Source organism: Triplophysa dalaica, chromosome 21 (assembly GCF_015846415.1).
Source record: "Triplophysa dalaica isolate WHDGS20190420 chromosome 21, ASM1584641v1, whole genome shotgun sequence".
Taxonomy (NCBI): domain Eukaryota; kingdom Metazoa; phylum Chordata; class Actinopteri; order Cypriniformes; family Nemacheilidae; genus Triplophysa; species Triplophysa dalaica.
In genome coordinates this window covers 16,326,146-16,353,165 of record NC_079562.1, presented here as the reverse complement: position 1 = coordinate 16,353,165, position 27,020 = coordinate 16,326,146, and the positions used below count along the sequence as shown (strand labels likewise).

The window sequence follows — 27,020 nt, the reverse complement described above, 5'->3', positions numbered from 1 at the left end:
TGCCTGATCAAAGATTCAACGAGCAGTGAGAATAGAGATCTTAACCGTCAGGAATGTGTTCGATTTTGTGTTGATGGAAATCAAAGTCATATATTATTAATTGTGTCCAATCTGCAAAATATCTTGGAATATGCAATCAAACCATACTTGAAAATCATTTTCAAAAATCATATAAAATAAATGTCAAACATAATGCTTTATATAATCTTTAGGTTTCAAAAGGTAATTTGTTCGCTATTCAAAGAAAGCACCACATGTTATTACTTAGTCAGAACTACAAGCGATGTGTGTAAATCCCTGACCGGATCCTCTTCCTGTTCTGCAGCTGTCCGCGTGTGCTCACTTCCTTTCAGCTGCCAGTGCAACCAACCCAACAGGACCAAACTACCCTGACAAGGGAAAAAAACTTTTGTGCTGATGTAGAACCTGTCTCTCCAAGCCAGTTTTTAAAACCTATAATGAGAAAGCAAGTTATAAACAGTTCAGTCACGGTTCAGCAAAAAAAGGAAACCTTGGAGACCACACAGCTAAACTGTGTCAGCTTCTCACATGAACGTTTCCATGCATCTGTCATTAGAGACATATTCCGCTATGTGATTGATACCGCACACAATGAGCTACTGTAGCCTTGAAAATACAACATATTTTTTCTGAGAATTTTATCTATGTGGCAAAATAAAACTGATGTACAGTACAGCAGAACCGAAAGGCACAGACAGTGAATGTAGAGCCATAAAACAGTCGACGGGACAAATTAGGCAGTAATTACCACTCATATGGAACTTAAGGAGCAGCAAAGGACTGTGGGAAATAAAACGTTCAGGACTAAAGGAAAGTGCTGTTCTTTTGTAAGAGGATGAGGATGAATAGAATATACAGAAGAAGAATTTGAAGCATGACAAAGTTCCTAAGGGGAACCTCTTCAAACACGTTCAGTCAACCATTAAAACCAAGCTTTAATCTTTTGCAGTGGTGTCTATTAATTATGTATTTACAAATATTGGGTCAGTTCAAAAGCAAAAAAAGTAAGGTCAAATTGTCTTAGGGATGCAAAAAACTTAATCAAGAATTTGTGTTTTTAAAATTTCTGCAGATAAAACATCAGAAAGACAATGATGAAAAAACACTTGACTATGACACATGCACATGTATGTATAATAGGCTCATAAAAGATGGTGTTAAGGTTTAGATTAGGTTTATTTTATCCATTTCATGTAACAATGTGCTGTCCAACCACATTTTCGATCCTAAAGCTTGTATCATACTGTAGGTGAAAGTAACTTGAACTCTAAAGTTGAAACTTTGAATCATATTCAGATGATTTAATTTTGTAATGTGTCAAAATAAAAGACCTTAAAGGGATTTGCATCTCCGAGTTGCTGTCTGCTCACTGATGTGTGAGACAGATGTTTTTAATACTGATGTGATGTTATCTGCAGGAAATGAAGCTTTCAGATAGATACGTGATATGGTGAATTCAGATGACTGACAGCACAAGAGTATCTACGGGAAATTACTGTCTAAAATAAATTTAGTCAAAATGAAAGAATAATCAGATCAGGTGCAGGGTCTGTTAATACATGCTCAGCCCATTTAGGATACATTACATCTGTCAAACAAAATGAAAACTGTAATTCAGTGCAAGAAGAATCCATGTACCAAAAAGATTGCTTTATGCATGTTAAACATTAAAATAGTCAAATTTATCTAATGAAATATTGAATTATTATTCTAAAGAGATAATTCATAATCAGAATGGAGCTAATTTTGATTGGTATTATTATTTTGAACGTTTTTATTTCATGATTAAATGATAAAATATTGCCATCTAGTGTTAAAAGTATAACATTACAACTCAAATTATGACTCATTACACGAGTGTAGATGTACTGCATTGGAATGTTTCACTAATTTTACTAAAACTATATATGTTTTTTTATGTTTTAGTTCACCATCAACAAACGTTTAAAGAGTAAGTTGCAATGACTTTTAAAGGCAGTAAGTTTTTTCTTATACATTTGCAGTCAAAACAACCTAGAGCTTAATGCATTCAAGACAGTGGAGATGATAGTGGATTTCAGAAGGAACCCTCCATGACTTCCTCCCCTCACCATCCTGGACAGCACTGTGGATACTGTGGAGTCATTCAGGTTCCTGGGCTCCACCATCTCTCATAACCTGAAGTGGGAGTCCCAGATAGACTCCATTGTAAAGCAGGCCCAGCAGAGGTTATACTCCCTCCGTCAATTGAGGAAGATCAACCTACCTCAGGAGCTTCTGACCCAGTTCTACTCACTGATCATTAAATCTGTTCTGTGCACTTCAATAACTGTTTGGTATGGCTCGGCCACCAAATCAGACCTACGAAGACTACAACAGATAGTTCGGAGTGCTGAGAAGATTATTGGTGCTCCATTGCCCACACTTCAGGACCTGTACGATTCCAGAGTGAAAAACAGGGCAAGAAAAATCATCATTGACTCCACACACCCCGCACACAAACATATGAACTGTTGCCCTCTGGCTGGTGCTTCAGAGCACCAAACACCAGGACTTCCAGACACAAAAACAGATTCTTCCCCCTCCTAAGCATATAACTGCTCCTTAAGAGCAATTTTCCACTTTCACTTCTCCTATAGTGTGCACTATAGTGCCTTATTATATGTGCATTTTATTTATACATGTATATAACACTACCTCTATTCACAACATTATTCATGTACACAAGTGTATATACAATCTGTTAATATGTACATTCTACTATAAACGTCCCTATACAATGTCTCTTATATGTTATTATCCCCAATTTTCTATACAATAGTCTTTTATTTTATATATGCATATTTTAGAAACTTTCAGACTGTAAATCTTGTTATTGTGATGAATGTCTTTACTAGAATCTTCCAACCGCAAAGGAAATTCCTTGTGTGTGCAAGCACACTTGGCAATACAGTTCTTCTGATTCTGATTCTGAAATGTTTTTGTTAATTATATATTAAGGCACATGATTATTGGTTTAATCATTGTAGTGTTTTAATCATAAATGAACATCCAAAATATTTGTTTTACTATTCACGAAAATGAACACTTTCCTCAGGGAACACATCGCCATACAGATTAAATGTATTTTATACATTGAATATATGTATAAAAAATGAAATCATTTGAAATTATATTCTACACATAACACCATGCACAAATGATACGGTAAACAAATTGATGCAGGGGAGGGCACTAGTGCTCAAAGATATTTGAATTTTTCTTTCAATCATTCATTTCTTTCAGAAGAAATATAGTTTTAGTAACTTATTAAAAAAAAACGGTAAACTGAAAACGTATTTATAAACAATTAGGGGTGGTTTCCCAGGATTTCATTTGATTGGGACATTTAAATGATTTTTTCGAACTTGCCCTGATAAAGAACCTTACTTGTGTGCATTTTAAGACAAAACTATGGCACTGATGTATTTTAAGATATGTCTGTGTATGTTGTTTTCGGTTTGGACAGCTCTAACATTTATTTTAGTCTAATGAAAGCGTCAAATGAAAACGACAATCCCTGTCCGGGAAACCGCCCCATTGTGTATTTATATTGTAATTTCAGGGAACTAGGAAACTGGGTGTTGGTGTGTTGGCAGAGGTAAGGATACGTATTTTTTAACAATTGACATTTGGTTTGTTATTTAAACATTGTGTCCAATTACCTATTCCAACGCCAAACATCAAGGGATTGACATGTGACTGAGTGATTGATGCTTGCTGGCAATGTGCTGCTGTGATTGATGATTAAATCTGTTGAACTCTTGAATAAAAACTATTTTTGAGAACTGTGTTGATAAAAGCAATTATGCTGCTGTGCAAAATTTTCTGCCTAAAAGAAAATGTATATCAGTCTTTTTGTAGCAATAAACAATCTGTTTGCTTTACTAAAAAGATCAGTTTACTATGAAAACATGTTTGAAAAAATAAAACAAAATGGTACATTTACAAATGTGTGTTTACTTAACAGTTAAATATAAAAAGTTATGTGTCCAAAAGCAGTGGATGAATTCCATGATCTGTGTCACAATTGTATTGGAGTGAACTATTCGTAGCTATTCAGAATCTCACCACTGGACGCCGTTGAATCACACCGGACCTTTAATTATCTGAGCAATACATTTCTTTCGCTCCAGCTATAAAAACCCACTAAGCCTCTTTCATTTGTTGTAGAAACAACTGGACATTCATTTTTGGTTGCAGTTTGAAGCTTTTATCAGATCCTTTGAAGAAATCACAAGACAAAGTCATAAATTAGGAACAACTACTTACATAATATACACTACAGACATCAAAACAGAACTCATAAACAGGCAAAAGTAGAAGCTATGAGGATTGATTTATGGCAAGAACAAGACTTAAAAACACAACTTTGACAATACTTTCTGTTTTCCTGCTGCATTGAGAACCGACAAATTCAGATTTCTACAGAGATTTCCAATTTTAACCGGCAACAGTAATACAGACCCCCCCATCCAAAAGGAAGCGAACATGACTATAAACTAACAAAAAATTCTCAAACAAAAGTAAACACACAATGGCCTCAACCAAATGTTTCACTTCCTGGTTGGTGATGTCATCATCTCACAGAATAATCCTGCCTTCACATGCTCTCAGAATTACCGGAAATGATTGTATCCCACTGGGACGTTGGGAAATTTTGACAACCAAATTCTCGAGATGGATCGCATGAAACTTTAAACATGGAATATAGACACATTAAACGTTTTTTTTTTCAAATAGCATGTATTTCACCAATATGTATGGTTGAAAACTAACACCATATAACATTTTTCCAAAACCTCCGTTCTTACTGACAACAAAGCAATTGAACACAACAAGCTCGGAATCACGACTTCAGGGGACGGTTGCATAAACTGCTTAGACTAGCCTAATAAGTCACCTCATTTTTTTTTCAAGTCTGGTCACAATTTCTTCAAATCAGTTAGATAAAAAGGTAGATTGGACGAATTGAAATCAGATAAGAAAGACTGGTTAGTCCTTTCACACTACTAGTCAATGAGACTCGTTGTTAAGACACAGTCTAACTTGGCGGCTATGTTTATGCAACTGTACCCAGATGTGGGAATTATCACATTTCAGGGAGCACGTGAAGGCAGAATAAGTACTTACTCCACACAGGGTAGAAAATAGATGAGGTTTGCAACCCTTTTACCAGAATTAAAATTCAGGCAATTTAAATGAAACAAATGTTAAATTATATAGAAAAAATACTTGAGTCAATCAGGTAATACAGTACATACAACGTGACTAGATAACAATACAGTATTTATTTGATCACTTTATCTTGACCGGGTGATGGGGTACATTTTTTAAGTCATATTCTAGGTAGTGCACTCTCAGAAAAATGGTACATAATCTCACTGGGGCTGTCCCCCTAAAATACACTTTTGCACCTACAAATTAGTACCTCAAAGATACATACTGCATCACAGTTGGCATTCCCTGTAAAAACACAACTTCAAAATTGAATGAAGTTAATAAACTTAATTTTTTTAAATAAACAAATTAGCTTTATGAGTCGAATAAACTTCAATTATATTGAACTGACTTAAAATATCTAGTTCAATCGGCTCATAAAACTAGTTTAATTGAACTTAAAAGTTGAAGGCAGGGGAAATGTGTGAGTTTTACAATGTTATTATCTGGTTTTAATAGCTCTATATCACTGATCAATACCATGTGATCTGTAAGTAAACCATACTTAAAATTACCTCTGAAATTGTGTACATCACCTGATAATTTTCGTACAAGATCTCCATATTAAACAATAATTTATTAGAATCGTTCCCTATGCAATAGGAAATTAATGCAGAGACAATGAACTGACAAAAACAAGTTTAACATTTTCCAGCTCAATAATCTGAAACCTCTAAAGTGCTGTAATAGTGAATTACTGTTCATATAAACTGAAGGATCTGTTAAAATTGCAACATCAACAAACTGAAATTAAGAAAGAGAACTATTAAGAGCCGGTGTCAAGGAACTGCAAAGAAAATAAGCCACTCAAATCACAGTTTTTCCATATTGAGCAAGAAAAACACCTGAAAGTGTGAAAGAAAACTGAACGGGAAAGATCAATTATTGAAATGAGTGTGAGGAATGGAGATTAGGCTAGACCAACATATTCTCACTCCTCACTTGTTACATATCGACACTAGGTCAGTGCTCCATGATGTCACTTTTCAACGCGCAGGGTACCAATTTGGTGTCATTTTGGAAAATAGTGTTTACATGACGCTATTCAGGCAGTTTGTGCAAGAAATGAAACAGTTTATTTATCGTAATATAAAACACAAGGTACAAGCAGTCACAATGTTGTTCATAATATTCCATGGGTACCAGTGGCAAATGGTCGATTTGTATGAGGAACAGATTTGGAAGCGATCACTGTCCGGCGTGATTGTGAATCTCAGATCTTGTGAGCCGAGCAACAAACGTTTAAAATTGCCGCCAGAAGAAGAGTTACGTCATTTTCAATGCCATTGGCTCTCCAGTGTCTCGCTCATCGAAAAACGACGCCAAAGGAAGTATCCTGTGCGCTAAAAAGTGACGCCAAGGAGTGCTGAACGATCGTCATTATGTTACAAGTCAGGAGTGAAAACGGGTTGGCTAGACCACATCCACTACACACAGACACACAAAAATGAATCATTGTATTGATTGAAGAAATATTGTTGTGAATATCTGTTGGCTTCTATAAAGTTCATCTGGCTTATTGTGGTACATAAAATAATTTTCCAAACATAGACAAGGCCTTGTTCCAAACCAAGTGAGTTACCTTGTCCACTGCCGTTTACTGTAGCATCCTAATTATAACAGACGTAATAAAAGTGACTTTAGAATGTTGAAGTGCTCAAATTGTATCAAAGCACTTTGCTTTGGGGTTCCCGAAACCAGCCCTCAAAAATAAATAAAAAACACGGTGCTGCCAGTTAAAGAATCAATCAAATGATCATTTGGATCACAGTTATTTGACCACATTACTTAATAATTCTTTAAGAGATATCCACATGGGTTGGAAATTTAAAGTAACAAGTTTTTCAAAACATATGATATCATTTTCCTTTACTTTTATTTTCCATTTTTTTTATTAATATCCTTGATCTTTGATTCTTGTTTTTTTATATTTTTGAAATGCAATGATAGTCCCTTTTTTTGGAATATTAATAAAAAAATCCCTGGATCGAGTAAGGGAGAGACGCGTCAAAGTTGTGACATCTCTGTGCTGTCTTCATTGAACACTGTGTGGCGCGCTCGCTTGAGCATGCATGGATTTTTCAGACAAAAATGTCATTTTGCGTCTTATGAAATTTGGACAAATAACGGACAACGTGATAATTTGACAAAAAAATATTTTGGGTTTTTAATAATCTAGTTTTAATGAAAAAACCAGGGGACCCTCAAGTTAATTATTTCAGACCTTGTGAGGAGTCTGGGACTGCCCCAGCACCCCCTTAATTCGAACCCTACATAGGTTTCATAAGAAACAAAAGAGGTGTCCACAACTGATTTCAAAAGTGTTTATCAATACTATGTTGCTAAGCTAATGATATGAACAAAAGCATGCACGAAACCCACAAGTATTAAGATAAACAGTCTATTTTTAATGACACAGATTTTTTTCCTGGCTGTTTTCTATTGTTGAAAAATACAATTAGCATTTCTCTTCATCTCGATTTCTAATTCGTCCATTTATTTTTAAGGAGCTCATCACAAGGCACAAAGGAATTGCCTTTTTGACGAAAAATACATGCAATGTTGCTTTTTTAAACATAGTTCGCTGCTGTCTACACAGGCAACTCACTTGGTTTGGGAACAGAGCCATATTTAAACTTACCAACACAGATCTCCACAGGACCTTGTGAATATCACACATTATCAAATCTCTTTGATTGTCGCACATGACGTGTGCCTATCGAAAAGACTGACGGACAACCAAACTGTAATGAAATGTTTAAACACAACATCACTTTCACTCGTTGAGACTTCACACGGTACCATCCATTCCCCAGTCACGTAATCTCTGCGCTAAAATTTTGGTGTTAATACCGCTGTCCTTTCTTGGAAGTGAATTACCAACACTGAGACACATTTCTTCTCTTATTGGCTCATGATAAAGTAACTTGTAAAACTGCACTGGCCTCTTTTCAAACGCCACCCACCCCCCATTTGGCATCTACGGTTCTACCCTACGATGTCCAGTGAATCTGTTTGTGTCGAAGCCCTCTGTCGTAACAGTTCTGCCACACGCTGTCATCCTAAAGTTCATCCCCGGTCGGAGGGGTCACAGGGCGGACACCTTGATGATGTTCGAACTAACGGTGGTGCTGATGGTGGCGGGAGGGTTGGGTGGTCCGTGTCCGACCCCATCGGAGAGCAGCGGGGGTGGTGAGGGCAGGCTGATGATGGCTGTGGTGATCTGTTGACCTCTATTGTTCAGTTGACTCTGCTCATTTGGGTTCAAGTTCAGGCTAGAACGGCTGACAAATCAAGAGATGAATGTCATCTTATTAATTAAAACATCATCCAAAAATTCTGTGGTTATTCTTTTTATTTTTTGTATAACATAAATAGGGAAACTTAAGAAAACATGCATGATAATGACACTTGTAAATACTATGCATTTGGCAATCACTAACCCTTTTTGATGCCAGCCTCCTAAATCCGCAGCACCCTCTAGTGTGCAAACATAAAAAATGATTAACTACATAATGTTTTGCTGACCTTGGGCCGTGGCAGGGCTGCTCCACACACTGGATGTCAATAGCACTTAGCTCCTGCAGGCCTTGGGAGTGCATGTGCGTGTGTGTGGTGGACATGCTGGAATTGGGCAGCGGGATACTCTTGTGGGAGCGTCGTGAGCAGCATGTGCCAGTGAAGCCCTCGTGACTGGAGAGAGATGGACTCCGGGATGGGAAACTCTGTAGAGCGTTCTCTGTACAGTTCTGATCATACATCTGCTCATCTACAAACTCGTGGGCCTTCAGATAGGAAGGGAGAGAGAGAGATTCTTTTTAAATTGTTAAAATGTTTCAGCAATTTTTCTTGAGACATTTCGAGTGTGTTGTTGACTAAACTGCTGTATTTGCACTTTTCCAACATCCCACCATTCTTGTATAGAATTATAATGCTTTTAACAATACAACTTTTTCAACCGCTAGTGACAACAAATTATAACAAAGATGTAACCAGGTTTACTGTTTTACATTCTCATGACAATTTCTCCAAACATCAAAAAGCTCATTTGATTCTATCATTTACGTGAAGCAATATCTACATCTAGATTTTTTTCCACACAATTAAAGACAGAATTACATCTATTTGCAAAGTTTACACAAATGAGAATTCAGCTCTAATCTTTAACAATCTCCCTTTAACAATTTCTTCTTCCACATAAAATTATATTGAATTGAATAGCAACTCCTTCACTTAAAGTATAATGGCTTAAGAAAGAAAGGCCACTGTGTTCTTTAGCCAACTCAATAGCATTATTTTCATCACTGTGGGTTTCTTGAACAAAAAAGACATACATTTTATTTTGTTTCATTACTTCATATATCTCTGCTCTTCATATATCTCTAGCTCCATTCACATTTAATGAGGCAATGCAAATGTCTGTCTTTTTTATAAAGAAGAAGAGAACACAGCACAAAGAACAAGGCACCCCCCCCCAAAAAAAATGAACCAATGTCCTCATCATTACTTAACTTTCTAACAATTTTCCTTAGAGGATAGACTCCGAGGATAGACACTAAATCGACCCTACCCATCAAACATTTCATACTTTCAACACGTCGTATGAGATCTGGAAAATATTTACTGAACTGTACAATTCCTAATTTCATCAGCCCCATAATCACCAAATGTCCAATTAGTTTGAGAACAAAGAGAAGCAATGGAGTCAGAACAACTCTCACTACCATCATCAAAGTTTTTTGTCCTTTTTCGACCTTCATTGCTTGTTTTAAAGCAATTCTTACTCGTTATCCTCTTTAGAGATGCTTTAAACACAGCCTGATCCATATCCATTAAAGAACTTGCATCTTGGTTCATACCTTCAACAACTAACTCAGTATTATAGCATTGACTCAAACCTGCCTGTGTTTCCATCAGCTCCTTACTCTCAGCACCACCACTTTAATTCACATATCAATGATGATTTCATTGATCTCACTTGGTACAACGTTGCATTTAATCAAGTTTAGATCGTCACTAGCGAGACTTGACTTCCTCTTATCATCTACTCCCTGATCAGATGTGCTAGGGGCTGGATCATTGTTTATCACATTAACAGCGTCCACAAATCCTTCATTTTCAGCTTCCACTGCAGTCTCATTTCCATTAACATTTCCTCTAGTGTTAAGAGCTCAATTCTCAGGATATCCACGTGTTCTCTGGGCCACCATGATACCCAGTAACTCGCTGGTTTTGGCCGATTCAATAACTAATATTGCTTATTTATAAGAACTACACAACCAGGATTAATAGGAAGAGAAGAAAAGAAAACTGTTTTTTTTCCACAGCGGGCACAAAAACAACCACACACTCACCACTCACCAGCCGCTCACATCACAGCAAAATTTTGAACATTTTGAGCAGAATTTTTTACCCTGCCTCGAGCGGAGACCATTTTCAAATTGGGGCCTGTGTGGAGATTGTTAACAGACTGAGTTTCAGAGGAGGAATCAACTGGACCGTTGGATAAGAACTTGAATGAACTTTTGATGCCATTGGATATTTTCCTGATACGGATCCTTGTCCTGTCTTGAGCTGAAACCCTTTTAAATCCAGACTTATATGAAGTTGGACACAGACTGAACATCAGAGGAGGTATAGACTAAACTATTGAAAAGGAACTTAAACGGACAAATTTTAAGTCTATTGGAGATTTATTTGGATGAAAGTGGACATTTTGATGTTGTTTCGCTGTCTATATTTATCAATTGTAGTAGAGTAGGCGGGGCGAGACTGTGGTTCGAGTCCGGTGAGTAATTGTGAATTGGCGCCAGCTGTGCGCACACCGGCCTCGAATCACGTAGGAGATAGGGAGCATATAAAAGGAACGAGCGACCGGACCGTCGAAGAGAGAGGACCGGGCCCGAACTTATGTTATGTTCCCATCTCCTACGTGATTGGAGGCCGGTGTGCGCACAGCTGGCGCCAATTCACAATTACTCACCGGACTCGAACCACGGTCTCGCCCCGCTTACTCTATTACATCAATATTATTAGGATTTTGTATTTTTAAGCTTTATAAACACATATAGTACGCAATAGGAATTTTGAAAACAAACAGATCAACAGTTTTTTCAGTTGAGTGTTTACATTCTAAAGTCAGCCATGGCAACAGCAGCAGACTGGCCCCGCCCCTTTGATTACTCTCAGAAGAGTTCTGAGCACTCAAAGCAGATCCAGAGACAGAAACAGATTAGGGAGAATCCTGAAACATTGTTTGCTGACAATGATCACAATACTATGAGTAACCTGCTCTTCTTCACTGAAAACAGCTCTTTATGGCACACTGCTTTTTGTCAACACTTCACCTTCATCACAAAAAGAGGAATATGTAAAGGCAGACAGATCTTGATATTTGAAGATGAAGAAAAAAATGAAGATTCAAGAATTCTATCGCTGAACATCTATCAAAATGGCACCGTCATGATCCAAGGATCAGATCCAGCCCTCCATTCATTTATAGTGGACTTAACAGAAATGAAAAAGAAGTCACAGATCGAGACAAGCTCCATACAAAAACATGAAGATCTTATTACTCACTCTTCATCTAAACACATCCAACATACAGCAACAACTACAACAGCCTTAACTCCCATGTCAAAAATGAAAGAACATTTTTCACTCCTGGCGTTGGATATGGTGGACTCTAAGACAAGAGCTTGAAAACTTACAGAGAAACAAAGAACAGATGTCAAAGGAACTTCAACAAACCAAAGAAGAACTGAGAGAAATGAAGTCAATTATGAGAAAACAATTGACAGAAATTAAAGCAGAAATACAGGAAGAGCATTAAATCAGAACTCCAAAAGAAAGATGAAGTGATAAAAGTGTACCATGGAGTAAAGTGTCTTGCTCAAGGACACACTGGTGGTGGCTACTGGGATCGAACCAGCAACCTTTGATTTACCAGTTCAGTGGTTTAACCCACTAGACCACCATCTCACATCTATTATTATCTATGAAGTCATTTAAAATTAGTTGTTGGAATATACAAGGTTTGCACTCTTCAACTTTTGGAAGCCACACAATAGACAGAGATTTACTTAGCAGTATAAAAGATGTAGACATTGCAATATTTCATGAGACCTGTTGTCGGAGTAATGAGACTTTGCACTGTCCAATAGGTTACAGAGAAATCATTGTGCCATCACTAAAAAAATCCCAAATAAAATGCGGCCGTGATTCAGGAGGAATACTTATATGGCACAAAGAGAATATAGAACATCTGATAAAAACGGTCAAAACTGAAAATTCATTAATATGGCTTCAAGTAAAATCTATTCTACCCCAGAGTAATCTTTACGTCTGTTCAGCGTATCTTCCACCTCATGATTCTCCATATTACCAAGAAGAATGCTTGCATAACCTACACAATGTGGGGACTTAAATGCAAGGACTGGAAGAGAAATGGATTATGTTAATATCAAAGGTAATGATCATATATTTGGGGACATCATGCGCCAGTCAACACCTGTCTTTACTTCAAGAAACAGCTGTGACAATGTCATCAACAGAACTGGGAAGCAGTTGTTAAAGCTTTGTAAAGGTCTAGGGCTGTACATCATAAATGGCAGAACCAGAGGCGATTCTTTTGGTAGATTTACTTACTGCTCCAAACTAGGAGCCAGTGTGGTTGATTACTCATTGACAGATATTGAGCCAAACTTTATTAATGCATTCACAGTCAGACCTCAACTTCCAGTTTCTGACCACTGCCAAACACTGCTTTACCTGAAGTCAGAACATCAAACAAACAGGAAAAACTGTTCCCTTTTAAACCCAAGTTCATTTGGAATCAATCTAATGTCGAACATTTCAAAGAAAACATGAGCAGTCCTGAAATACTAAACTGCTGGATGAATTTATGTGCAGAGAGTTTACTCTAGATATCAATGGTATAAACTCAGCTACACACGATCTTAATTATATATTGCAAACATTGGCGACTATATCTAACATGAAACAACAAAACATTCATAAAATACATAAAAAAAGAAATAAAGAAGATGTTTGGTTCGATAATAAATGCAAATGTGCCAGAAAAGAGCTTCGCCAGCTTGCTAATAAGAAACATAGAGAACCAACCAATCAGACACTTCGGCTCAACTACTCGATTTGTCTGAGAAACTATAAAAAACTTATTCGTAACAAAAAAGATAAATATTATGAAGCTAGAATTGTGGAAATTGATGAATCCATTGACCAAAACAATTTTTGGAATCTCTTTAAAAAATCTGAAAGCCCCAAATCAGACATATTACTAAAGAGCAGCACAATTTGGAGCTCTTACTTTAAAAACCTTTATCAAAAAATGAAACCTTCAGACCTCAATCAACCCCAAATAGAAACAAAGGAGAAATTAGAAGATGTAAAGAAAACAATAAAAAAATACCAAAACCCATTAGACACACTCATCGCAACTTCAGAAATAACACAATACATTAAAAATCTTAAACTCAAGAAAGCATGTGGACAAGACATCATTAGTAATGAAATGCTGAAACACAGCGGCCTTTATATAATTCAAGCCCTAGCAAAACTATTTAATCTGGTGTTAAGGTCTGGCAACTTCCCTGAGACCTGGTCGGAAGGACTCATCACCCCTATTTTAAAAAAGGAGATAAATTTGAGCCCAATAATTACCGGGGAATTTGTGTGGGCAGTAATCTTGCAAAGCTTGTAATATAATAAACAGCCGAATAGTTATATTTCTGACAAAATACAACATCCTAAATAAATCACAAATTGGATTTCTTCCAAAACAACGGACATCAGACCACATCTACTCTCTCCATACTCTAATCAACAAAAATCTTAAGGGCAAACAAAGAAAGATATTTTCATGTTTCGTTGATTTAAAAAAGGCTTTCGACTCTATTTGGCATGATGGTTTATCATACAAATGATTCAAAATTGGATTCGGTGGAAAAACATTTGACATTATTCAGTCAATGTATGAGAACAGTAGATGTGCGGTCAAACTTGGAGATTTCAGAAGCATTTTCTTCCAGCAAGGTCGTGGAGTGAGACAGGGATGCGCTCTGAGCCCAACCCTGTTTAATATCTACATAAATGATCTGGCTGAAACTCTGGAACGCTCCAGTGTCCCAGGACTTATTCTGCATGTCTCTGAGGTTAAATGTCTGCTCTATTGCAGATGATCTGGTGCTGTTATCCCCCACAGCAGAGGGACTTCAGAAGAGCCTGTCCCTGCTGGAACAATACTGTGAGGAATGGGCTCTGACAGTGAATCTAGACAAAACCAGAGTCATGGTGTTCCAAAAGAAGGCCAGATCTCAGGGAGACAAACACCAGTTCATTAACAGAGGAGAAGTCCTCCAACACACCACTAGCTACACGTACCTGGGCATTGATGTGTCAGCATCCGGGTCTTTTGCTCTGGCGGTAAAAGCTATAAGTGAAGAAGCTCGTAGGGCATTTTATGCCATAAAAGCATGATTTGGCAAATTAAGCTTACCAATTAAAACATGGTTAAAATTATATCACGCAATCATTAAGCCAATTCTCTTGTATGGAAGTGAAGTCTGGGGACCAACATTACATTTTCAAAATTGGGATAAAAGTGTGTTAGAAAAAATCCATTTGGAATTTGTTAAGAACATCCTAAAAGTAAACAAAGGCACACCTAACCATGCCTGTAGAGCTGAAATAGGCCTATACCCCCTAAACATTGAGATACAAAAACAAGCTCTTCAGTTCTGGCATCATCTCCACCAATCCCATTCAGAATCCATTCAATATAAAGCCTTACTTGCTAATGAAAGCCCCACAGTAACTCATCCTCTAAACATACTCACAGCCCAGCTAATAAATGAAACTCAAGCTAAATCTGACTCGAAACACATCCCTGACATATACAAAGAGACAAACATCTCAAGTATAAATATGATGAAAAATTAAAAAAAGAATTTGACCTCCACACCAAACTCCAGTGTTATTCTGCCCTGAATTGAACTACCAAACTGGCAAACTACTTATCAATAAAACACTTTCAAGAAAGACAAATCCTTTCAAAATATCGTCTCTGTGACCATGATTTAGAAATAGAAAAAGGAAGACATAAAAAATCCTGGATTGTAAGAGAAGAAACACTTTGCAGACACTGTGACCTAAATCAAATAGAGGATGAGAAACACTTTCTTCTTGTTTGTCCTAAATACACCACTACAAGAGAAAAAAAATTCCACAATTTGAAGCATTGAATCGTTCATTTAGTACAATTAGTGATTCAGAGAAACTCCACTATCTGCTTGGAGAAGATGATAGGGCAGCCAAACTAGCTGCAAAATATGTATATACTATTCCCCTTATACAAAAAGGATAATTCATAAAATGTGTTTTATTTTATGAAAACAATGTATTTTACTTATTTTCTTCATGTACTTTTATTTATTTTTATAGATTTACATTGTAGTGTTTTTTCTATTGTAGTGCGGTAAATCAACAGTGATACTGTCATATTTTATTTGCAAAATGCTTTGGCAATAAAGCGACTTGAACTTGAACTTAGAGAGGGAGAGAGAGAGAGAAGGAGATAGGGAGAGCGAGAAAGGGAGAGAGGGAGAGAGAGAGAGAGGGAGAGAGAGATAGGGAGAGAGTGAGAGAGAGAGAGAGGGAGAGAGAGAGAGGGAGAGAGGGAGAGAGAGATAGGGAGAGAGAGATAGGGAGAGAGAGAGGGGGAGAGAGAGAGAGGGAGATAGGGAGAGAGGGAGAGAGAGAGAGGGAGAGAGAGAGAGGGAGAGAGAGAGAGGGAGAGAGGGAGAGAGGAAGAGAGAGATAGGGAGATAGGGAGAGAGGGAGAGAGAGAGAGGGAGAGAGAGATAGGGAGATAGGGAGAGAGGGAGAGAGAGAGAGGGAGAGAGGGAGAGAGGGAGAGAGAGATAGGGAGATAGGGAGAGAGAGAGAGGGGGAGAGAGAGAGAGGGAGAGAGGGAGAGAGAGATAGGGAGATAGGGAGAGAGAGAGAGGGAGAGAGGGAGAGAGGGAGAGAGGGAGAGAGAGATAGGGAGATAGGGAGAGAGGGAGAGAGAGAGAGAGAGAGAGAGAGAGAGGGAGAGAGAGATAGGGAGAGAGGGAGAGAGAGAGAGGGAGAAGGAGAGAGGGAGAGAGAGATAGGGAGAGAGGGAGGGAGAGAGAGAGAGGGAGAGAGAGAGAGGGAGAGCGAGAGAGAGAGAGAGAGAGAGAGAGGGAGAGAGAGAGAGGGGATACTGATTTCCACATTTAGAGAGTTACATTTGAAATTCATGAGCTGCACATTAAGTGTAGTGTGTGCCATTTCTCAGACACCAGCAGCAACAATGGAAATTTAATCTGTGTGTTTGAGTTTCTTGAAAATTTGGGCCTGATCTGTTTGTCTGAAACAAGGTTTAGGTTTATTTTCAAAATTGCCATTATCTGGGCAAAACAAGTTTCTCCACTGACAGCTATTTGACAGCTTTATGTTTCAATGAGTACCATGTCATTCATCGTCATAAGGCGAGGTTACATAAAGGACAAAATACAGCTTTAAAAATCACAGCAGTTTTTTTTTTTACTCTTCTCAAATACACCCCAGTGAAACAGTTTCTTACTGTGCAGAAACCCCAATACCATGTTGACAGCATCGTTCAAAGAATTTTGATCTTCACCTCATTTGAATCAATGGCACACATATGTGCTCTGGACTGAACAATCTACAGCTGCTATCAGTACAATAGAGTTGTGTGATATCATTTACTACTTAGTGTACTAAGAAATTGATGTGAACCAAGAGCGATAATGCAGTCTGGATTATTAATACTTACATAAATGACATTTCACAGTTTTGATGACATAATTAAGAATCAGAATTAGTCACATGACATTAACTAAAACATTATTCCAAAACTGAGTGCCATTATAGCTGAATGGAGCTATATTCCTCCAATTATAGTGTCTTTAGGCTGAAATCTGATATAGACCATTTTGCAAGATGTAACATAAGTAAGGGATAATGTACAGCCGGTTGATATCGCAGAAGGAAGCCCTGACAGTGTGATCAGGACTCGACGCAAAACGGAGGGTCTTGTTTCACACTGGAGGGGCTTATTTCACGATAACAACCAGCTGCTTGTACATCACCCTGCAAATTACACTACTACTTGCTACATGAAAAAAAAAACTGGACATAAAATGTGAATTTGAAATATTTTATTAACTAATTTTTACAGAATGCAGAATGCTTTCACAAGGAAAATTTGTTTAGTTTCGATTAGAAAATAAGAAACAAAGTTCAAACGTCAGGAACAGGCAAATTGGTTTAATCATTTGTAAATATTAAGTCATATATGCTATTAATTATAATTATGTTTTGTGTATTAAACTGCCCCTCTCAAAATGATTTGCAGCATCTGGGTGACAGGATGTTATTAGTTTTGAGAGGTTGTTATTTGTTATTTTGTTATTTGATATATAAATGTTCAACAAAAAAAATGGAATTTCTTCTGGACCAGCTTTGGATAAGCGTTGCTTACGTGTTTAATATGTGTAAAAGTAAAGTGAAAAAGCCCTGTTGGGAAGGACTTTCTGTTTACATATTGCACAATGGTCTTTATGGAAAACAGCAAAAACCGCACTGTGCCAAATATGTCTTAAATTAATATTTGGATTATAATTATATACAGTACATGTATTTCCACATAAGGTATGAAAACTATAATTGAAAGTATTTGCACATATTTGGTCCTATATCATAATTTTGTGTAGGGTGTAGGGGAAGGTTTAAAACTTTGTTTAAAAAAATTCATCAAAATTTGCCGTTCTGTTTCGGTGCCATTAGATGAACCGACACTAAACACTTTGCCTTAAAATGAAACTGGACTTTAGGTAGACTGTGTGTAATGCTGTGATCACAGTATACTCACAGTTGTTTTTTCTAAGCAGTGCAATAGGTGGTGGTGTTGACTCTCCAGTAAAGATGTCGTCTTATTCCGGTGCAGTTCCTCTCCTTCTGAACCCTGCCATACACACATATTTGTTTATATACTTTGTTAAGATTTTTTTTTAATGTTATCTCTCAAAGATCCCTCCACACGAAAACTAGATGTCTACTGTATTGTTTGCCTTTCTGCTTTTATATTCTCAGAAAAAGTGTGTAGTTTGTCCAGCTGTCAATGTACAGCCGCACACTTCCTGTGCTATCCGTCAATACCACTTTGAACTCCAGACACCGCATGAGTATTGATGCAGAGCGTACAAGCTGGAACTCTTCTATTTGATGTGTCCATGTCTAAGTTCAATGTATTATTGAGTCTGTGAAGTTTAATGGTGGTCTCTGGGCATTATTTATATTGTGTGTGTTATTAGTATAATTGAGGGGATGTATTTTATGTACGCCTTTATGAGAGAGAATAACAAGCAAACCAAGATTCGGCACCGCTGTATATGCAGTATACATATATATATTCAGCACAAAAGCTCTTCATTTGGTTTTACAAGGTCTCGCATTCTGTCCTGTTTGACATTAAGATCCCACGCAGTTCTGCAACATAATGGTGACATGCCTGCAATTCAAAGTGCCAACCCAATGTCAGCTTCATCACAAGCTTTTGTTTAACAAATCCTCCACTAAATGAAGCCAAAATATGCATAGACAGGGCAGAATATGAATGTCCTCACTTTACGACAAGCATCTCTTCATCTGCACAAAATGAGACTCTGCTCAAAGAAATGACGCTTGACGGTCTAGAAAGACGTCTCTTTCCCCTGCAAACATCACAAGACTACCGTTGAGCTCTGCCGAATTGCGGCGGGTATTTTTTCATGAATGTAAATGAGTTTTAATTAGAGGTATTATTTTCAGATCTTCCATTTAATCTTGTGTGACATTCGTGGAAATAAAAAGGGAGGGGCAGGTCAGCGAGCGAAGCTCTCCATTTAGACACATTCCAGGTCCCTTTTTAAGTCAGCACAACTTCTAATTAGGATGGAATGAGAGTAAGTTTAATATGGCCTGATTTCATTAGCGCACGACTCCGCTCACCCTTGATGAGAACATCAACAGTGCAAAATAAAAATGGTGTCAAAGGCACTGGGATTTGACAGAGTAGATCTGGCCAACGCAGGTGAAGGAATCGGACAAGACATTGGCATCGTCAAAGAACTTAACATCTGCATGTATTGTACCTATTATAATATAAGTATAGTATGATATGCGGATTAATTATTCAGATCCATTAGAATTATACATTTTTTAATAATAAGGCCCCGACTTAAAGTGTAGTGGCAGAAAAAAAGTAAATCATTGACTAGACACAAGAAAAATGGCTTTAGAAATCAATATATTTCCATATCATTCATTAGAAGCTTGTCACTGAACTTGAGTCTACACCACTTATTGACTTCAGATATTTTCGTTGGCTATACGTACAGTGCATGCATACATATATGGGCGGTTGAAAAATATACCATACATGTGTCCTATTGTGTGACATACATTAGAACGAAAAAATTATATTTTTATAATATAAATTAGCAAAATAGATATTTATCTTTCAATGTTTTTTGTTTTCCTGTTTTCATCACGTGTGGTCTGGTGGGACCATTATGCAGCACAGTGTCGGACAGAAACAGGTTGTTCTAGTGATAAGAAAGCTTCACTTACCGTCAGATACAACAGCTCATTGAAGAGTCCGTTACGTTTGCTCTGCAGGTAGGCATTGGAGCTGCCCAATTTGGCTATTCTTATCCGGGACAGACGGGCTTTCTGTGAGGGCAGAGAGGACCAGAGTCAGACGGATGGGGTGTAATGTAATGAATTATCTATCAGGAACCAATCAGTAATCCCATTCATCCATGCCAAACCAGAGAAACATCACTGTTCAATTAAGGACCAAGTGTACATGAGTCAAGGAGAGAGAGAGCTTAATTGATCTATATATAAAATGTACTGGGATTATGAGGACTGTCATTAAGCAAATATTATATAGACAGAATAGATTGGAATTAAAGTCTGTACGGTTAGTTTCAGTATTTAATTTTAGTCTTTTTGACCAAGAAAGGGCCTTTAAAGGTACAGTGTGTAGCATTTTGAAGGATTTATTTACCAAAATGTAATATATAATACAAAAATATGTTGTGAGTGGTGAAGAAATACCTTACAAAATGAAACGAAATGTTTATATTACCTTACAATGAGCCATTTTATGTATATACACCGCGGGCACTCCCTTACATGTAATTTATCAAATTGCACAGTCATGTTTCTATAGTAGCACTACACGGACAAACTGAGCCCGTTTAGTAAAAGGAAGGAGGCACGAGACTAGTTCTTCTTCTTCGGCTGTGTTTTGCAATGGCAGCTTGCAAAGCCACTACATAGAAGGATTAGCAAAAGAAGTAGAGAAAGAACAATAGCAACAATTTCTTGTCGTGTTTTATATTAGAAATAGAAACCGTTCTTTGTTGCAGTAAGAAGTGAAATTTGCACTATTGGCGGACCACACATACTCTGCACACGAGCCGACAGGGCGTCAATCTGTAGGCCTACGTTAAAAAAAGAGAAAATACGATGCAGCAAGGCGAAGTCGAGACAAAAAACGGAAGAAAACCCGAATAAACATCGACGTGGTTCTTTTCAAAAAGGAGGGCATGAAGCATGAAACGGGTTTGCTAAGCGACGCCGAAGTTGCAGGCTTTCTACTGGACCGGTAAATTTGTCTAATTTCCGCAATATAAGTGAACTGATTGTTTGATAGCTTTAGCTAACAGATGAGCATGATCATCAAGAGAAGTAGCGTTTTTCCTTGTAAACTTTTAGTACTTTGTAATTGTATCATAAGTCTTTGTTGCATGGCCGTGTGCAAATCAAGTTAGAAATCATATTTACAATCAGAATTTGCATAAATCGGTTGTAAATTATATTATAATACTGTTTAGCTTCCACATCCTCTCTTGTGCGGTCCTCGCAGGTAACGTTAGCTCCTCTGCCTCTCCTCGCCCTGCCTGCATCTCCAACACCCCTACCTCTCCGCCCTCTTCCCCTCCCTCTTACTAACTGTGTTTAGTCCTCTGATTGACTCTGTGATGATGAGAAAAACGTCTGCTAAGACTTTCGCGGTTAGATTACACGGTTTTAGCATTAGCAAGCCGTTTCAATAGGCTGTAAATTACGAACCAAGTTACCGTGCCAAAAAATGCTATGCAAAATAAGCGAATAAATAACTGACACAATGTTAACAAGTAACAATAACGATTAGAGTAAATGATGAATTAATCTTGTCCTGTGTCCGTAACTTCAGTCTGTTGTTCGCCTGTGAGACGTAGATTGCAATTATCAACACCACCAATAATGGCCGCTATCATTTACGGAACCCTTTTGTCCTGTGACGGCAACCGTAGCCTCTCTATGGGAGGGAGAGGGGGGTAGAGGAGCTTTAGGTTGCAATTTCCTACATCGCCAATAGTGGCCTCTGAAACTTACACACAGAACCTTTAAAATGTAACTCTTTTGTTTTGTTTCCCATTTACCGCTGACTAAAAATGTTTCTCACTAAATAAAAATAGTATTTAGATTTATCAGGGTGCAAAATTATACAAATACTGTATATGTCAAACAGTAACATTTTTAAGTAATAAAATGCTTTCAACTTGGAAGGAAAAAAATCCCGAAACAAAGCATTATGGGTAAACTAAAGCAGCCACTTTTTTGAAGGTGATGTGTTGTCACCACAGCACAGTCTGGATGTCTCCAAATCCAACACACTTGATTAAATTCATCATCTCATCAGTAGAGACTCCATCGCTTGAATTGTGTGCCAGAAAATGAAGACATCCCCCAATATTGAGAAAGTGTTGACTCTAGAGAGGATTTCTCCACTTCAACCAGTCCAGGCAAAAACTACAGAACTTCCTGAATCGCTGTAGTGCTCAGTGTTTTGTAATGTCAATATATATATGCCAGCAACTTTTAATTCCTGCATTTGATAATTTGAGGCTTCTATCTGCACTCTGATTGGCTGGATTAGTTCCATGTTGTAGCTGCTTCATGCACACAGTGAGATCACAAGACGATAATATCAGACAGGCTTGAAAAGTAGTCTGTGACTGCTGGAGACGGGCTCAGATCACATCACTGGTGTGAACATACAGTACTCATCATGCATTGCAGACTGCAACAATCACTGATCTGAGGGTTTTCCACAGGCCTTGGAAGTCTGTCTGCAACAACAAAATCCAGCCAAAAGTCCCGTAGCGTGAGCTTGCCTTTTCTGGTGTTCAGCTGTTTTAGCGAAATAAATATTTTCTTAAAACATTAACTACGTTTACATGCGCACCAATAATGTGATCAGACTTAATTGCATTAAGATGTTTATATGTTACAGATATGTTATACCTCTTTGCTGCCGTTTACATGAATGTTTTATGAGTCGGATTTTTCTATAATACACAACACAAACAATGATCTCAAATACAGTACGTCTGTGTTACTGGCTATCGTTTAAATATATTTGCGTCAATTTTTTTTGTTATTCAGGAATGTGTCGCGTGGTCTCTATGTGAAAAAAAGGAGCAGAGACTACTGACAGCGAGTTGTGTTGAAGTAAAAACTTTAGACTTTCATGTGTACAATGAATTTGCACTTTCATCGCATTTATTTTGCTCTGACCAAGCTGTGCATGTGCTTCTGTCATGCATCTTAAGCGGAAATTCATGGTATTGATTGCTTTAATTGCAATACGACTAAAACCGCCGTACACTACATGTGTTACTTCAATAAATTTACTGCAATTATGAGCTTAATTGCATTACCCAAATCAAATTATTGCGTTTACATGACAATCGCAATATTGCCAAAATTATATTATAATCGCATTATGAGGGTGCATGTATACGTAGTCATTGTAAGTGAATTGACAATTTCTTGCAGTTTTATTTTTGTATCATATTTCTGTCATCAGTGTGCTTAAATTTAACCGGTTTAATCAACGTTGTGATTCATCATTTCTTTTCATTCTTATATAAATTGGTTATAATCATCAACAATCAGAAAACCAATTTCATCAGTATTTTAGTTGTATGATTAACACTGATTATACTCATATGTTGTTTGTACAACAAACATACCATTTTTTGATTGAAATGTTAAATGTTTTAAAAGGTAAGTAATTCATGAGTGTTACGTTTTGTGCACAACAAAGAGGATCCAAGCCGCTTTGATTTCAGGTATGACCCCCTACACGTTTCACGTAACAGTATCTGGATTGAATCATCTGGGGTGAGAAATGAAAAGAGAATGAGGTGAGGTGGGTAAAACAGATGGGAAATAGAGGCAATATCTCAGAAATTGCTGATATCAGTCCTAAGTGCTTTTTTCCTATTCAAGGTGAGTATCAATTCTGAAAAATCTGTAACCTACTTGTTGACAGATGCTCCCCAGAGACCCGTGAAGAGCAGAGCTAAAGGAGATCGCTTCGATTTAACAGAAGCAATTTGGTGCGGCAAAATAGTTGTGTTTTTCTAAAGACTATGGCCGAGGAAAGAGACTGAGTTTAAGTTAAATTAAGTAATGAACTTACAAAACAACATACTGTGTTCGCGAAAGACTTCAAAGAGCTATCCAGAACTTCTGACACGACTGTAACAGCTAAAGGAATTGTGTTAAAGGAATAAACAGTTGAAAATAGAAGCCCATCGCTCACATGTGCGGCCATGTGTCATATAAAGCTCTGGAGACCTGCGCTGGATGTCTTTGCTTATGAAAATAGCCATGGGGAGGTAATGGAATAGAGTCCCCACACTAATCTATGCTCAATTCAGTAAATGACTGTTCAACAACCATTTTTCAAGAGGCGAGGCAGAGCATCTGCGATTTGCTCGGAGCTGCGTGCACTTTCAATTATTCACAATTTCAAAAGTTGAAACAGCAGAGATCAAAAGTTTAAAATTGCAGAGATGATGGACAACCCGGAAATTGTTTGCGATTCCTTTTTATGTCCGTGGGTTTCCGTGCGTATTGATGAAAGTGAAATGAGCAGAATATATATTGTTGTTCTGACAAGTAATAGGATACGCCTGTTGCTTTGCATCTTGACAGAGAAACGGCAATAAAAGACAGAGAAATAGTATTCTCGCAAGAAAAATGTCACAAAAATATTTATGAGCCTTATGACTGCTACAGCCTTCCCATTTCTGAATTTCCTATCCTTAATGACAAATTTTGTCTGCACAAAATGAACCTGCCCCATCCATCATGTTCATAAAGCCCCAAAGAAAATTCATTCCTTTCGTATCTTCAGACCTTTTCTTTCTACATAACCTTTTATCTAAGATTCGCATGTCCTCAGTTGGACATCTCAGCTGTCAGACGCTAGAAGAACTACATGTCCCCTCAGCTTCTATGATTGCTCTGCTCTCGTGGTCCTTCAAATCTGTGTCCTCTGACTTTAAATGAAGTGGCCCTTGAAATGCCTCTGTGTCCTACCTTCCTCGTTGTTTCTCGCTTGACATATTTCTTGCTCCCTAATTTCTCCCCATGCCACGGCTGACTCCACTTCCCCGCCTCCTTACTGCTGTGACCCCGCCCCTCCCATTTAGGGCAGCCACCAAGATCGGGTGGAGCTATGTATGCGGCAACCCTGTCGGTCCAGTAAATTGGCTCTGTGATTTGGGCTAAATGACTAGAAAGCAATGTGCCTGCAGTCAACCTCAGGGTCAATGTTTTGGATCAGTGGTCGAGCGGAGGTAACCTTCACATGAGTTGGAAGGACACAGGGAACCACGGCAGACTAAAAACCAAAAGGCAAAGCGATTTCTCTGTGAATGAGACACCTCTGTTGATATTGAGATTTGGTGTGAGAGATATCACGGCATGATGAAGCCCCAGATGGGTCTACTAATTGTAATGTTCAGCCTGGACCGGGCCAGTATTAGACTGGAATGAAGACAGATGAGAGAAGGGCCGAGGCACGGAGGTTCATCCTGGCAATATCCGCTCGTCTTTCTTTAATGAGTCGATAGAGGCTTTGGATGTTTTGAATGAGGAGGCCTGCAGGAATGAGAGCAGGAGGTGTCTGGTGGGAGGAGGATGATGAGGGAGATCATTATTGATCAGAGCGAGACTGAAGAGGAATCGCCCAAAAGCGCTTATAGGAGCAACGGGTCATAGGAGTAAAAAATAACAGTGGACATTGGAGTCTTGCTCACCTGAAGGTCAGACTGGTTTGACATTGAACATCATATAAAACTTTTTATACTTTTTAAACTTTTTATATATAGTGTAGCAATAGGCTACCTCAAGCCAGGGATTTACGAAGCCTCTGTTATTCTTTTTCTAGGATTGTTACTGTACAATATAAAATCTTTCTCCACACAATCCTCCAAATTTAATACCACAGTGGTAAAGAAAGAGACAATGCACGTCTACTTGTGCATATAAAGGATTTTAATGCACAATGTGGAGGCCAAGAACAACCAGATGCAAAGTGCATTGAAGTCCTTTAATGCATGGCTAGCCATGGATTATCCTGCTTATACCATGGTCATTTGCCAAGTTATTGGTGTTAACAGTGTCATTTTTGATCAGACATGTATTTTTGTCAGTTAATTTCAGATGTTGATCAAACTGACTGAAATTACCTGTGCATTAAACAGCTGAGATAATTAAAGTTTTTTGTCACAGATTCCGCCCAGAGTACAATCATAACAATCATTAAAAACCGCTAAAAAATAAACGTTCTAGGTTCTGGGATTTCTGTACTTTATTTTTAATTGACGAGATAACTCATCAATGGCGGTGAAAGAGTTAAAATATTTTTACCATAATAAAAGTAAAACACACACAAAATGAAACACCCATGCTTTTTTCCACCACCAGAACATTTGATCATATTCACAGATATTCGGAAGAATGTTAGCAATTTTCAGTTCCGGGACATCACCATAGAAGGAAAAAATAAAATGTATTCAAATGTGCCACACAATTGTATGTTTTCCTTCTTCAAAAGTTGATTATAACAGTTTATATTTTTTTTCCTACTATGGTAGTGGATGATGTCCCAGAACTGGTGATTTCTAACATTCTTCCAAATATCTTTCTCTGTGTTAATCAGTTGAGGGTGAGTAAATGATGACTGGTTAACTATCCCTTAAATGTGGGCATCTATGAATTGCCCTAGAGTGCCAGATTTTTTTTTCTTTTGTATAACCAGTTGGATCATCCATGTTTTGACATTTATAGGTAGTGCCCTAATCCTGCAAAAACTTGTTGAAGGACTCTTGAAAGTGCTCAGGCAACACACAAGGGTCTCTTCCAGCTGTTTTAGATCCTGTTTGTCTCTCTTTCTTTTATGCTGTCTAAATGTTTTACAACCACTTTCATACTCATGTCCACTGGACCTACTGTATCGCCCTGGCTGCAGTTACCATTTAATGCCACTTAAAGACTGTCTGTTAGGTGTTATTTTGATCAACACATGATAACAAAAAGTGTATTTATGAAAAAGGCAAGAGAAGAAACATACTGGATCATTACACCACTTCAGGACTAATTGCTTAATTGTACTAGCATTAAGGATGTCATTGCAATGGATTTTTGAAAAAACTTTAGGAAAATACTTCAGTGAAGATGAGATGGATGGAAATATGCACTGGAATCTGATTTTCGGATGTGAAGATTCAAACTTTCACATAAGCAGCAGAGGTTTCCAATTTTACAAGAAAAATAAAGCATATCAGCTTCTTTACATC

General features: G+C 37.7%; 1 protein-coding gene across 1 annotated transcript in view; it reads right to left on the bottom strand.

The window, feature by feature from the left end:
- Positions 1–4,198: 4,198 nt before the first annotated feature.
- Positions 4,199–27,020, bottom strand: part of LOC130410665 (potassium voltage-gated channel subfamily D member 3-like) — a 98,560-nt gene continuing 75,738 nt past the window's right edge. The window contains exons 4-7 of the mRNA XM_056735476.1: positions 19,939–20,040; positions 18,200–18,292; positions 8,788–9,044; positions 4,199–8,543 (exon numbers count right to left, since the gene is read on the bottom strand). Coding sequence (XP_056591454.1) covers positions 8,348–8,543; positions 8,788–9,044; positions 18,200–18,292; positions 19,939–20,040 — 648 coding nt within the window. The 3' untranslated portion in view covers positions 4,199–8,347. The remainder of the gene's footprint in view (positions 8,544–8,787; positions 9,045–18,199; positions 18,293–19,938; positions 20,041–27,020) is intronic.